Source organism: Podarcis melisellensis (genome assembly GCF_964234715.1).
Source record: "Podarcis melisellensis genome assembly, chromosome: 12".
NCBI classification, from domain to species: domain Eukaryota; kingdom Metazoa; phylum Chordata; class Lepidosauria; order Squamata; family Lacertidae; genus Podarcis; species Podarcis melisellensis.
The window spans coordinates 36345448-36357678 of NC_138544.1; the positions used below are offsets into that span (position 1 = coordinate 36345448).

General features: G+C 44.1%; 2 protein-coding genes across 2 annotated transcripts in view; both read right to left on the reverse strand.

Moving 5' to 3' along the window:
* Positions 1–521, reverse strand: part of RSU1 (Ras suppressor protein 1) — a 63835-nt gene extending 63314 nt beyond the window's left edge. Inside the window, exon 1 of the mRNA XM_081882700.1 lies at positions 351–521. The gene's annotated coding sequence lies outside the window, so the exon portion shown is untranslated. The remainder of the gene's footprint in view (positions 1–350) is intronic.
* A 3357-nt stretch (positions 522–3878) lies between these two features.
* Positions 3879–12231, reverse strand: part of CUBN (cubilin) — a gene marked incomplete at its 5' end in the record, with an annotated part of 131004 nt that continues 122651 nt past the window's right edge. Inside the window, 7 exons of the mRNA XM_081930943.1 lie at positions 3879–4004; positions 5584–5819; positions 7862–8027; positions 8485–8660; positions 8912–9068; positions 10738–10946; positions 11803–11965. Coding sequence (XP_081787069.1) covers positions 3897–4004; positions 5584–5819; positions 7862–8027; positions 8485–8660; positions 8912–9068; positions 10738–10946; positions 11803–11965 — 1215 coding nt within the window. The 3' untranslated portion in view covers positions 3879–3896. The remainder of the gene's footprint in view (positions 4005–5583; positions 5820–7861; positions 8028–8484; positions 8661–8911; positions 9069–10737; positions 10947–11802; positions 11966–12231) is intronic.

The window sequence follows — 12231 nt, forward strand, 5'->3', positions numbered from 1 at the left end:
AGATGGGGAACCCTTGACCACTGGCCCTGCTGGCTGGGATCTGGCCCACAGATCCCCACCCCTGTTGAAGAACCAAGAACCTCGGGGTTCTTCTTTTTGCTTCCCATGGCACTCTCTGCAGAAACCCAGGAAGCTGCCCCCGCTTTGCAGAAGGGGAAAGAGCGACGCCGGCCTCGGGAGGAGGAGGAGGAGGAGAAGGGGCGAGTCCTTCCTGGGTCCAGGAGGCTGTCAGTTCACACGACCAGGGAAAGGAAGGGGGCCGAGGGGCTCCGACTCGTCGTCCAAGTCCGAAAGCCGGGCAGGCCCCGCTTGAGCTCTCGGGTTTCGGGGGGGGCGACGCAGCAACTCACCGACGGGACGGGACCGGGGCGCTGCTGGCTGCTCAACTCCGGCCGGCCGGGCTCCCCGCTTCACGGCACACGCCCTGCTCTGAGGCGCCGCCTCCGTCCCGCCCGCCCGTCGCCGCCCCGGGGCAAGTGCCTCCCTTCTCAGTGCGCAGGCGCCCGGCGGGGAGGGCGAGGGAAGCCCGGCGCGCGCCGCTCCAAGTAAGGCGAAGCGCTCCAGGGAGCAGCGGCTCCGCCCGACGCTCGGAATGCGCAGCCGGCGGCTGCCCAACCCGAGAAGCAGCTCCGCCTTCGCCCAGCCGCCATTGGACGGGAGGACCCAGGAGCGAGCCAATAGGCGGCGGGCCCGAGGCTATGGAGGTGCACGGGCGGTGGCATTGGAAGAAGTAGTTGGGGACTTTCGCGGAGGGTGTTCTTCCTTCCCCGCTTTTCTTTTTGCGTTCGGGCAGCCGGATGCTGAAGCGCATCTTTTGCACCGAGACATTTCGTGCTTGGAATGTGCGGGGAGGAAGAACGCGCAAGCCAATAGGGGGTGGAAAGAGGAATCAAAGGAAAACACTTAGGGCGGAGCTCTGGAAATGAAGGACGCGGGAAGATCCCAGGTGCATCAGAGGAGAAGGTCCATTTGACCTGACACCCTGTTCTCGCAGTGGCCAAGCAGGTGCCCGTGGGGCGCAGGTGGTCAGGCAGGTCGTGGGCGCAGCAGAGCGCTCCCCACTTCTGCCCCCCCTCAGCAATTGGTATTAAGAGGCGTTCAGCCACAGCGGGCGCTGCGACTGTTCGGGGTTTGGCTTCACGCCTGAAGGCGTACTCTCCCGTGGTCTCCCGAGACAAACGGATGTCAACAACTGCCTCCAGTTTTGGAGGTAATGCATGGTCATCGCGACTACTGGCCACTGATAGCCTTAACCTCCACAGATTTAATTTCCCTTTAAAGCTGCCCAAGTTGGTGGTCATCAGCACATCTTGCAGCTGAATTTTCTTTCTTTGTTTGTTTGTTTAACTATGTGTTCTGAAGTCATTGCTTTTGTCCATCTTGGATCTTCCACGTGTTGCTTCACAGGGTGACCCAAGTGTCTAGAAGTTTGACAGGAAAAAAAGTTTATTTTCTCCATAACATGCATACCGTATTTTTCGCTCTATAAGACGCAGCAGACCATGAGGCGCACCTAGTTTTTGGAAGAGGAAAACAAGAAAAAAAATATTCTGAATCTCAGAATCCAGAACAACAATAGGGAATATTCTGAATCTCAGAATCCAGAACAACAATAGGGATTGCTGTGCAGCGAAAGCAGTGATCCCTCTTGCTGTTCTGGCTTCTGGGATAGCTGTGCAGCCTGCATTCGCTCCATAAGACGCACTCTTACTTTTTAGGAGGGGAAAAGTGAGTCTTATAGAACAAAAAATACGGTATATATATATATTTTACACTTCTGCCATAGGCCTCACTTACTCATCTCCCCCACTCCCCAAAATGCCTTAAGGCTTTAAAAACACCAAATATGGAAAGCTTTCCTCACAGGAGAGTTGCTCCATTTTGGGTGCCCTTTTCTGAATCTTTTGCAACTCCACAATTTCCCTTTTGAGGTGAACAGTAAATGGTATCCCAAGTGCGGTCACACCATAGATTTGTGTAATGACATTATGGTACTGGCAGTTTTATTTTCAGTCTCTTTCCCCATGATCAATTTAGGCCACTGCTGAAATAAATCGGCAAATGTCTCACTTCCAGCTGTCTGTACGGACATTACTGAAGCAGAAGGAAACCAGTCAACTCCACAATGACTACTTACAATCATGGTTCTGCAGTTATGGCACTCTTGTGAGAGAGGAACATAGGTTTACTTATATTCACCCTTCCTATTGACATCCTCAAACCATCAGTAGAACCAAACAAGTGAGGACATAGCATAAGCATACCCAGCATGACAGATGCAAAAAAACCCGACCACTTAGTAAAAAAAAAAAAATGGAAAGGAGGCTACTGATACCCAATCCCAACACATGTATCCCAATGAGAGTTTGTTTTAAGATCCCATTGCAGGGCCCTCTTACTTGGCTTTGCATGGCACATCTGCCAGGCTGGTAATAGCACAAAACACCCCTTGCATTTTGGAATGGGCAGCTCATCCCCACAAATGACCTTACTCAGCAAGCTTTACTGCCTAGGGTCAAAAACCACATTTGAGAGGTATGGGCACCACTTCCACTCAATTTATCTAGTTATTAAATGTATTAATCGCCTTTCTGTTACAACCCACTCAAGGCCATTTACAGGCTTTGGCCAGGTTCCAATGAGTGTAAGTGCAACTTGTTTCCATGTGCCGAAGGAGCTTTTGCTTGTTTTCCTCAACATGGGAAACCACTTTTGAAACTGGGGGAACATTTCAGAGCTTTTAAAATTTGACGCACATGGGACTTTGCTGTTCAAAATGGGTGGGGGGGGGGTTTAAAACAAATCCCACGGTACATGTTCAAGCCCTGGGAGGCACCTAAAGTAATGTCTTGGGTCTTAGCCAATGAAGTTAAATAACTCACATACTAAAACCCCAGTATCAATAAAATCAGAAGACAGTAACACAGCACAGAAGCTACCATCATTTAAAGAGAGAAGAGGCTTTTAATGTTGTGCTGATGCCTTTTTAGAGTCATAGAATCCTAGTGTTGCAAGGGACCTTGAAAGTCACCTACTTCAGCCTTCTTCAACCTTGGGTTCCCCACTGTTGTTGGACATCAGCTAAGCTGGTTGTGGGGTGATGGAGCCTGTAGACCAGCAATATTTAGGGACCCAAGGTGGCTGCACAATTATTGTTATTATTATTATTAATAATAATAATTTGTATTTGGTCTGAAATACTGTAGTTATAATCAACCATTCTTATTTTGGAAAGTGTGTAAATGTCCCAAATAAGTGATATGAATTTTAGACAAATTCATGTATCTTAGAACTGAGCATGATTTTCTGTATCCAGCAGGAACGCTAGTTGATGTCTCCCGCTCCACCAATAGTTCAAGAGTTATTTTTGCAATGCTCCAAGTCTTACCATTGTCTATATAGAAGAGTGATTTTGGAGAATAGTTTGTTTAGGGGCACTCAGCTCTCATTTGGAGTCATTTTCAGTGTTTTGTGCCCAATAGCAAACAGATACAGTGGTACCTTGAGTTACAAATGCCTCAGGTTACAAACGCTTCAGGTTACAAACTCTGCTAACCTGGAAGAGTTACCTCAAGTTGAGAACTTTGCCCCAGGATGAGAACAGAAATCGTGTGCCGGCGGTGCAGCGGCAGCAAGAGTCCCCATTAGCGAAAGCACGCCTCTAGTTAAGAACAGTTTCAGGTTAACTGTTCAGGACCTCTGGAACGAATTAAGTTCGTAACTAGAGGGACCACTGTATTCTTACAAGCAATCACAAAGAGCTCAAAAACATTTGAATTTCAAAAATACATAACAACTGCATTGACCAAAATAATTTTATTGTATTTATGGAGACAATTATATTCTTTGAAGTCTCTTCAATACAGAGAAGTGCTGTATTCCACAGAAGCATTATTTCAGCTGTTCCAAGTTAGCCTAAATCCTGACGGTAGAGTTACATACTCTGAATGGAATTTTATAAACACTTCATGTGATGCAGCTGTAAATGGAGCAATGTTGGTGTCCTGAGAAGAAAAGGGGGAATAAAAATAATAATAATACTGATTACAGAACCTTTTCTCAGAAAGCATATCCCTATAAGAATGCTACACAGGATAATTCCAGGCTGTCTTTATTTTGCACAGAGGATTAAATCACATATCAGCAAATTCAGATTGTGCAATTAAAAGATTGTGCAATTAAAAGTTTATTTGGAATTCCTCCCATGCTAAAGTGGACTTTTTGCAATAAGGAAAGTGATGAGGAAACATGCTTGGAAGTGTGGGATAACAATTGCTTTATGGAACATAATATAACTTCCCCCAAACAAATCAGAATGAATGCTCAATAAATAGCTGACATTGTCTAACCGCCTCAGGAGCTTTGTGGAAACAGATCAGGATGAATGTTCAACAAACAAGTTGTCTAGAACCGACCCTGGTTTAAGTGCCCTTCCAGACATCCTTTTTATTGTGAATTTGTGATGATATGGGGGCAATTATACATGATGCTGCTTTCAATACTGTTTGCAGCTGCAAAAGTTTTGGGGTAGACATACTGCTTACTTTCCAATCAATGCAGATCCCTAGACTTCCTGCGGAAACGTCCCTGTAATTTTTTATACTGCAAATGTTCTAATTTAGTTTTTTTTGTCTTGCTTTTGTTGCACTATAATGCAAGAGTGCCCTGGCCCCAGATGGCAACAGTGTGACAGCATTGGAAAAGCATGACAAAAAAACTAATGAAGCAGAATGAGGTGTGGATGTTTGACAAAACATATCTTAGGTTGTGTCAAGCATTGCTTACAGGGGCTGTGTACACACCCGTGCCTTTAAAGCACATTTTCCCCACCCAAGAATCCTAAGAGCTGTAGCTTACTTAGAGTGGTGGGAAGTGTAGTTCAGTGAGGGAGCAACTACAGTTCCCAGGATTGTATGTGTGTGCACACACACATTTTAAATATGATTTAAAGGTATTGTGTGAACAGACAGAGCAGGGTGCATTTCCATTGCTTCTGGTGGTGGCAGAGTATTCTGGGCAGCCTGTGGATGAAGATCTTAAACGTCAGCCAGGCGTGCGTGCGAGTAGCCCACCCTTCCTAGTACTCAGGTCCCAAGGTTATAATTTTGAATAAACTGAATAAACACTCTGAATTCTTCCTAGAAACAAATTGACAGCCAGAGGGGTTCATTTAAAAGTGACAAGATGTGTTCCCTACAACAGCTGTGTTTTGTACCAACTGCAGTATGACTGAACTGTCTTCAAAGGCAACTCAGCACAGAGTATGGTACTGTATAGTCCAATCTAGATTTCACCAGGCTGTGTATAACTGAGCTGCCTTCAGGTGAAGAATCTCATAATTTCATCCAGCACTGCTTTCTCTGCATTGCAACATGGGAAGGGTGAGAGTTTGTGAACCGAGATATTAGATCTCATTTTGGAAACACTCAGAGGAAGAAACTAAAATAAAAGGAACACTTTAGCACAAACTCCACTAGATGTCACTACAGTCTCTCTGTTGGAATGACCATGTATGTTATACAACCCACAACAGAGCTGGAGCCCACACTGGCAAACGTCGCATAGTAGAAAATTAAAACATACCATTCCACAATATGGTCCCATAGATGCATGGCTACTGTCCGGTCCATTATAAAGTTTCAGATAGTTGCTGCTACAGTCACCAGGATCATCAATGCTGATGAAAGCAAAATGGACGGTAACAGCCCTTCCTTGGGGGGCTTTAATTGTCCACTCGCAGTCTGTCTGATTCTGATAAGAAGCTGGGTACCCAGGGCTGGCAAATGAACCAGTCTCACCATATAAAGTACCACCACATCCTACAAACAGAAAGTTAGTGCTAAATAATTTGTTGTACTGTGCATTCTCAACATTCTCAGCAATAGACATAAGGAAGGAAGTATCAATGGTTATGCTGCATTTCTTAAACTAACTTCATTGGTCTTAAACTGGATGAGGAAGATCGCATGAGGGTTGTTTTTTTCCTGAAATCCCAACCAGCCTGGATTTATAGGAATACAATTGCAAAACATAACACAACATACCAATTTTTAGGTTACAGTATGTCTTGTCATTGCTTGTGAATTCCCAGGCAGCAGCCATGGCCAGGAACACGTTTTACCAGCTTAGGCTTGTTGGCCAGTTACAAACCTTTTGGAGAAGGAGGCTCACCTGAACATTGTAATGTATGGAACATCCAGATTGCGTTGTTGTAATCCAGAATGCGGCAGCTAGACCGGTAACTGCAAGTGGCCACCAAGACCACATAACTCCGGTCCTGAAAGACCTACATTGGCTCCCAGTACGTTTTGGGGCACAATTCAAAGTGTTGGTGCTGACCTTTAAAGCCCTAAATGGCTTCAGCCCAGTATACCTGAAGGAGTGTCTCTATTCCCATCGTTCTGCCTGGACACTGCGGTCCAGCGCTGAGGGCCTTCTGGTGGTTCCCTCACTGCTAGAAGTGCAGTTACAGGGAACCAGGCAGAGGGCCTTCTTGGTAGTGGCACCCACCCTGTGGAACACCCTCCCACCAGATGTCAAAGAAATAAACTATCTGACTTTTAGAAGACATCTGAAGGCAGCCCTGTTTAGGGAAGTTTTTAATGTTTGATCTTTTACTGTGTTTTTAATATCCTGTTGGAAGCTGCCCAGAGTGGCTGGGGAAACCCAGCCAGATGGGTGGGGTATAAATAATAAATTATCATCACTACTACACTGTACAGTGATTCACCTTTGAAGGTGATCTGGCAATTTCAACTAGTTCAAAGTGTTATCAATATTTAATCTCGGGAGTTGGCTGAAAGGAGCATATAATGGGATTGTTAAAATAGCTGCTCTTGCTCTAAATTTGTTTGCAAACACAATTCAAAGTGATGGTTTTAAACCTTCAACTGGCAGGACACCGAGGAAGGAGAACTGGATCCCAGCGAGGAGTGTAGCCACGATTGGATGAGACCTCTCCTGCTGATGTATGGCAGGGATAGGGAACATCTGCAGTTCTCCAGGTGTTGCTGGACTCCAACTCCCATCAGTCCCAGCCAGAATGGCCAATAGTCAGGGTTGGTGGGAGTTGTATGCCAACACCTTGATGACCAAACTTTCCCCATCCCTTCCATACATGAACAGAAGAGGCCTTATTCCGAGATTGCTCACTGATACAAGTTGGATTTGTGGGGAAAAGGATAATTGTAAACTATATGCTGATCTCTGCCAGCAATTTCTAGATCAACTCTGTATCCCCAAATGGAAACCAGAGTTGAAGGTCATACATTTTCTATTACTGGGAAGTGATCAGGAGCACACCAAGTTTGTGGCTAAATATCTCTATTTGGTTTTTTGTTGTCAAAATACACTGCAGACGTCTGATCTCCCTGGAGACCTAGAGATGTGACGATAGACTGCTCTGCCTCCTTTAGCAAATGTTTTGTGCCACTGGGGAAGTGGTAATTCTGTATTGATTTGTTTTCGATGTTTGTATGTGATGCCAATAAAAGGTTTGATGATGATGATGATGATGATGATGATGATGATGATAAGGAGGAGTGAATGGTTCCCTTTCCTTGAAACTATTTCTGCAGCAAAGGCTCCAGTCCTTCCATTCAGGAATGGTCAAAGGTTTCTTATTTCAGCACATATTTACCGGTATTTGGAAGGTGAATCTGATACAGTTCTAGATGACTGGAAATCCATGTTTAATAGTCTACTCAGTGGGCGTCATTATAATCTCTTCAATGTAGTTTAAATTAAGTCTTAACGTTTTTAAAAATAATTTGTAAGATACCCTGAGAGCCTTGAAAGTCCAAATAGCAGGTTATAAGTGGAAACAAACAAACAAATATAGAATGAAAACCATTGCTAGTACCAGTTGGTGATGAAGTCCAAGTGATTTCATATCCTTCACTGGAAGCTAGGATGTCGCTTTTGAAACGGAGATACACAGCATGATTTTTGGCAAATACAGGATTGGGTAGGGTGTTTCCACAGTACTTGCCAAGCAGTGGAGAGTTTGCATCACTACCATTTCTGACCTTTAGAAGCATATACAAAGCCATTGTTAATGAAATGTTATCAGTGATGAATAACTAAAATCTTTGCAACTGATACAGGTAACTTGATGGAAACAGTCTCTGTCATGACACTAGCAGGTATCTTTAATCTTTTCTTTTTTAAAAAAAGAAGGGTGATTCCTACAAGTGCTTTATCACAAAGCTGATCTTATAATCAGCATGGTATCTGAGTCAGACCCAGGACATGGCAACAGAGGCAGACTTATCACATGGAATATAGTAGTAGAGTCCTCTTGGAAGTTTTTACAGGAGTTAGGAGGTGTCATGTGACCCATTCTGGTCTATAATCTAACCTAGGATTAGACTAGCTGCTACTTGAAAAGGAAATTGCAGACATAGGAGGTAATCTGGATCAGGTTCCTGGTTTAAGGAAAGGGGCCCCGTGAAGCCGACCATGTGAAGCAGGTAACTGTCATACCTCTAAGAAATCATGGCATCCATTGTGTTGTAGGTTAAAGGAATTGAAAAAGAGAGAGATGGTGTGATTTAGTGGGGACCGCAGAATAATAGTACAATCCAAGTTGTGAGGGTAAGGATCAGGCCAGCCCGGGCTTTTCAGATAGCCGAAAGATTGGTTGTATTCTCTGTTGCAGCCTAGCAGGAGACAAAAATATAAATATAAATATAAATATATATCTTCAAGCACCAGCCTGAAGATGACGAGTGAGACCTCGTCGAAACGTCGCCTAGACACCCCAACTTTTACACGGGAAGACACCCGAGGACACCAAAACCTGCATAAATATATATCGTTTCTACATTTTACAATATCTTCACACCTTTAGATTTTCACTCCCCACGCTAATAATTTTTGGTGCCTATAAAAAGCAGGGTGAAAGCTTTACCTGAAGTAAGGTAAGAGAAGCTAAGTCCATTATTAACCACATAGGCTTCCGATCTGAAAATTACAACAGCAGTCCGCCCATAAGAATAAAACACAGGAATCGCAAGATTTTCAGAGCCGCAGAATCGGTGGACGTGATCAGCATGTTCTGGATTGCCCTGAAATGTAATAAGCAAGAAGTCAAAGCTTGGGGGGGGGGGGAAGGAAAAAAAGAGCATATGGAAATGAAGGAGACTTTCCTAACAGATTGTGACATATTGTGGCTTGTGACATTTTGCACAGCTATTGCAAGATATAGTGCCATGTGAACACAAGCATCTGGTTGCCAGTGCTTGTGACATTCTTGGTGTTAAAGGCAACCCGATCCTCCTCATTGATTCCTTCTCTCTTAGTATCTTTGTTGTTTAGTCGTTTAGTTATGTCTGACTCTTCGTGACCCCATGGACCAGAGCACGCCAGGCACTCCTGTCTTCCACTGCCTCCTGCAGTTAGGTCAAACTCATGCTGGTAGCTTCGAGTACACTGTCCAACCATCTTGTCCTCTGTCATCCCCTTCTCCTTGTGCCCTCAATCTTTCCCAACATCAGGGTCTTTTCCAGGGAGTCTTCTCTTCTCATGAGGTGGCCAAAGTATTGGAGTCTCAGCTTCAGGATCTGTCCTTCCAGTGAGCACCCAGGGCTGATTTCCTTCAGAATGGAGAGGTTTGATCTTCTTGCAGTCCATGGGACTCTCAAGAGTCTCCTCCAGCACCATAATTCAAAAGCATCAATTCTTTGGTGATCAGCCTTCTTTATGGTCCAGCTCTCACTTCCGTACTGGGAAAACCATAGCTTTAACTATATGGACCTTTGTCGGCAAGGTGATATCTCTGATTTTTAAGATGCTGTCTAGGTTTGTCATCGCTTTTCTCCCAAGAAGCAGGTGTCTTTTAATTTTGTGACTGTTGTCGCCATCTGCAGTGATCATGGAGCCCAAGAAAGTAAAATCTCTCACTGCCTCCATTACTTCTCCTTCTATTTGCCAGGAGGTGATGGGACCAGTGGCCATGATCTTAGTTTGTTTTTGATGTTGAGCTTCAGACCATATTTTGCGCTCTCCTCTTTCACCCTCATTAAGAGGTTCTTTAATTCCTCCTCACTTTCTGCCATCAAAGTTGTGTCATCTGCATATCTGAGGTTGTTGATATTTCTTCTGGCAATCTTAATTCTGACTCTTAGTAACTACTCTTAGGTAAAGCAACTGCTTCCTTTCAGGCTTTCCTTACTTACTGCTGCTTCTCCAGGTTCAGCCTGTATTGGAATGAATTAGAATGTGCTAGTGCTGACTTATTGGCTTCATCTTGGCTGCATGTAAAACCTATACTTGGAATGGCTTTGTTTGTCATGAATAATAAAGCTTACATTTCCTTTACCCTTTCAAAAAACAGTCTTACCTGGGGGGGATGCCTGACACCAGGATTTCAATCTCTCAACCTTCAGACTTCAATGGCATTAATTGCATGAATGCAATTCACATCCATAAGTTTTTGTTTTGTTATGCAGATAGTAGCTGTGATAGCTGCTTTAGGGCAGTGGATGTTAGGAAGAGAGCACTTCATGTTTTATGTCCCTGCCATGGTCCTAACCACATCAACTTTCATATATGCACATAAGCTCCATTCATGCAATTAGCATTGGGTCTTGTTTGGCATTTAGTATCAGACAATGTAGATTTGGGCAAGGGGAATTGAAAGCAGGGAAATCTCATGGACCTTTGACACCCAGACTGGGGATCCCCACCTTCACCCTTAGCACACAAGGATCCTAGCAGCAGGCCTGGCTGACTTACCAGTGGTGACTCTTGGAACTCTAGATAGTTCTGAGAGCAGTCCTGGCTGGACTGGAGGTGGAATTCTTGCACCACTATTTTCACATGTTGCTCAGGAGGAGCATCAATAACCCATCTGCAGTACGTAAAGGGAGGATATGCTTCTGGAAAGTAGGGCGATGTCGCTGTTTGGCTGGTTGAAGTTGCATTAAACACACCTCCGCACAGTCCTGTTAAAAGCAACAGCAACACAGATTAGCCAAGCTTGCTGGTTTATAAGCACTCTTTCATGGAGGAGCAAGGCTATCTGTAGCTACTAGGGATGGTGGTTATGTATAACTTCCAGCATCCGAGGCAGGATGCCTCTGAATATCAGTAGCTTCAATTCTCACAAGGAGAGGGTGGTGTTGCGCTCCAGTCCTGCTTGCAAGTTTCTAATAGGAATCTGGCTGGCCCCTGTGGGAACTGCTTCAGGGGTTTATTTTGCAATAAAATGGCATATGAATTTAGTTAAATGAATAAACACAGAACAAGGATACTGGACTAGATGGGGCATTGCACTGATCCAGCAAAGATCTTTTTGTGTACTTCAACTCAGAATCATAAGCTGTTGACCTAAAGAGATATTTATTTGAAAGCAACAAGACATTGAGGTACAAATGTTCAATGCCAAGAGACAAAATGTGCAGATTCAAAATAGATCAATTATATCATGATGGGTTTTTAAATACTATATTTCTATGACATTGGAGTTGCTTTTCTCTTTAAAATACTTGAAGCAATGTGCAAGTTCGTGTTTTCTAAATCAGTGGTCTAACAGTCCTAACCAAGCCCCACCTTCTAACCCCTCTGATCTCCCCAAATCCTCTCCACCCAGACAGATACATTTCAGTCACCATCTCTTCCATCAAGTCTTATCTTCTCCAGGAAGCTGGATTCTCTCTATAATTGGTTTCCTAATTTGATAACACTGAGCTATATAATTGCTGATTTTTAAAGTTTTGAAATCCTCCCTGGAGTTGTGCAAGACAAAGGAATGGCTTATTTCACGGGATCTTCTGGGAAGAAAATGAAAATTATACTCACTGTCCACAGTAGTGTAGGTAACATTGAAGCCTGCTCTTTCTACATACATGTCGGTGACAAACTTAATGGTCAAGAAGTTGTCAGTAGAAAGAAAAGGAGCTGGAAATCTGGAGCCACAAAACTTGCCAACAACTGTAGCATTTTCATTACTACCATCGAACAGCTAAAAGACAAAACAGAAACATAACTTCTCTATGGCATGATATGTGCGTGAGCTGAACAGTTAAAAGGTATGGGAATGATTGGTGGAAGGAGTTCAAGTGTTCGGTTTGGTGACTGATGTCTCATAGGGTGTCTTACAAATGCAAGAACTACTACAATTGATAGCTCAGCTGGTTAGAGTTCGGTGCTGATAACACGAAGGTCACAGGTTCGATCTACATATAGGGCAGCTGCATATTCCTGCATCACAGGGTGTTGAACTAGATG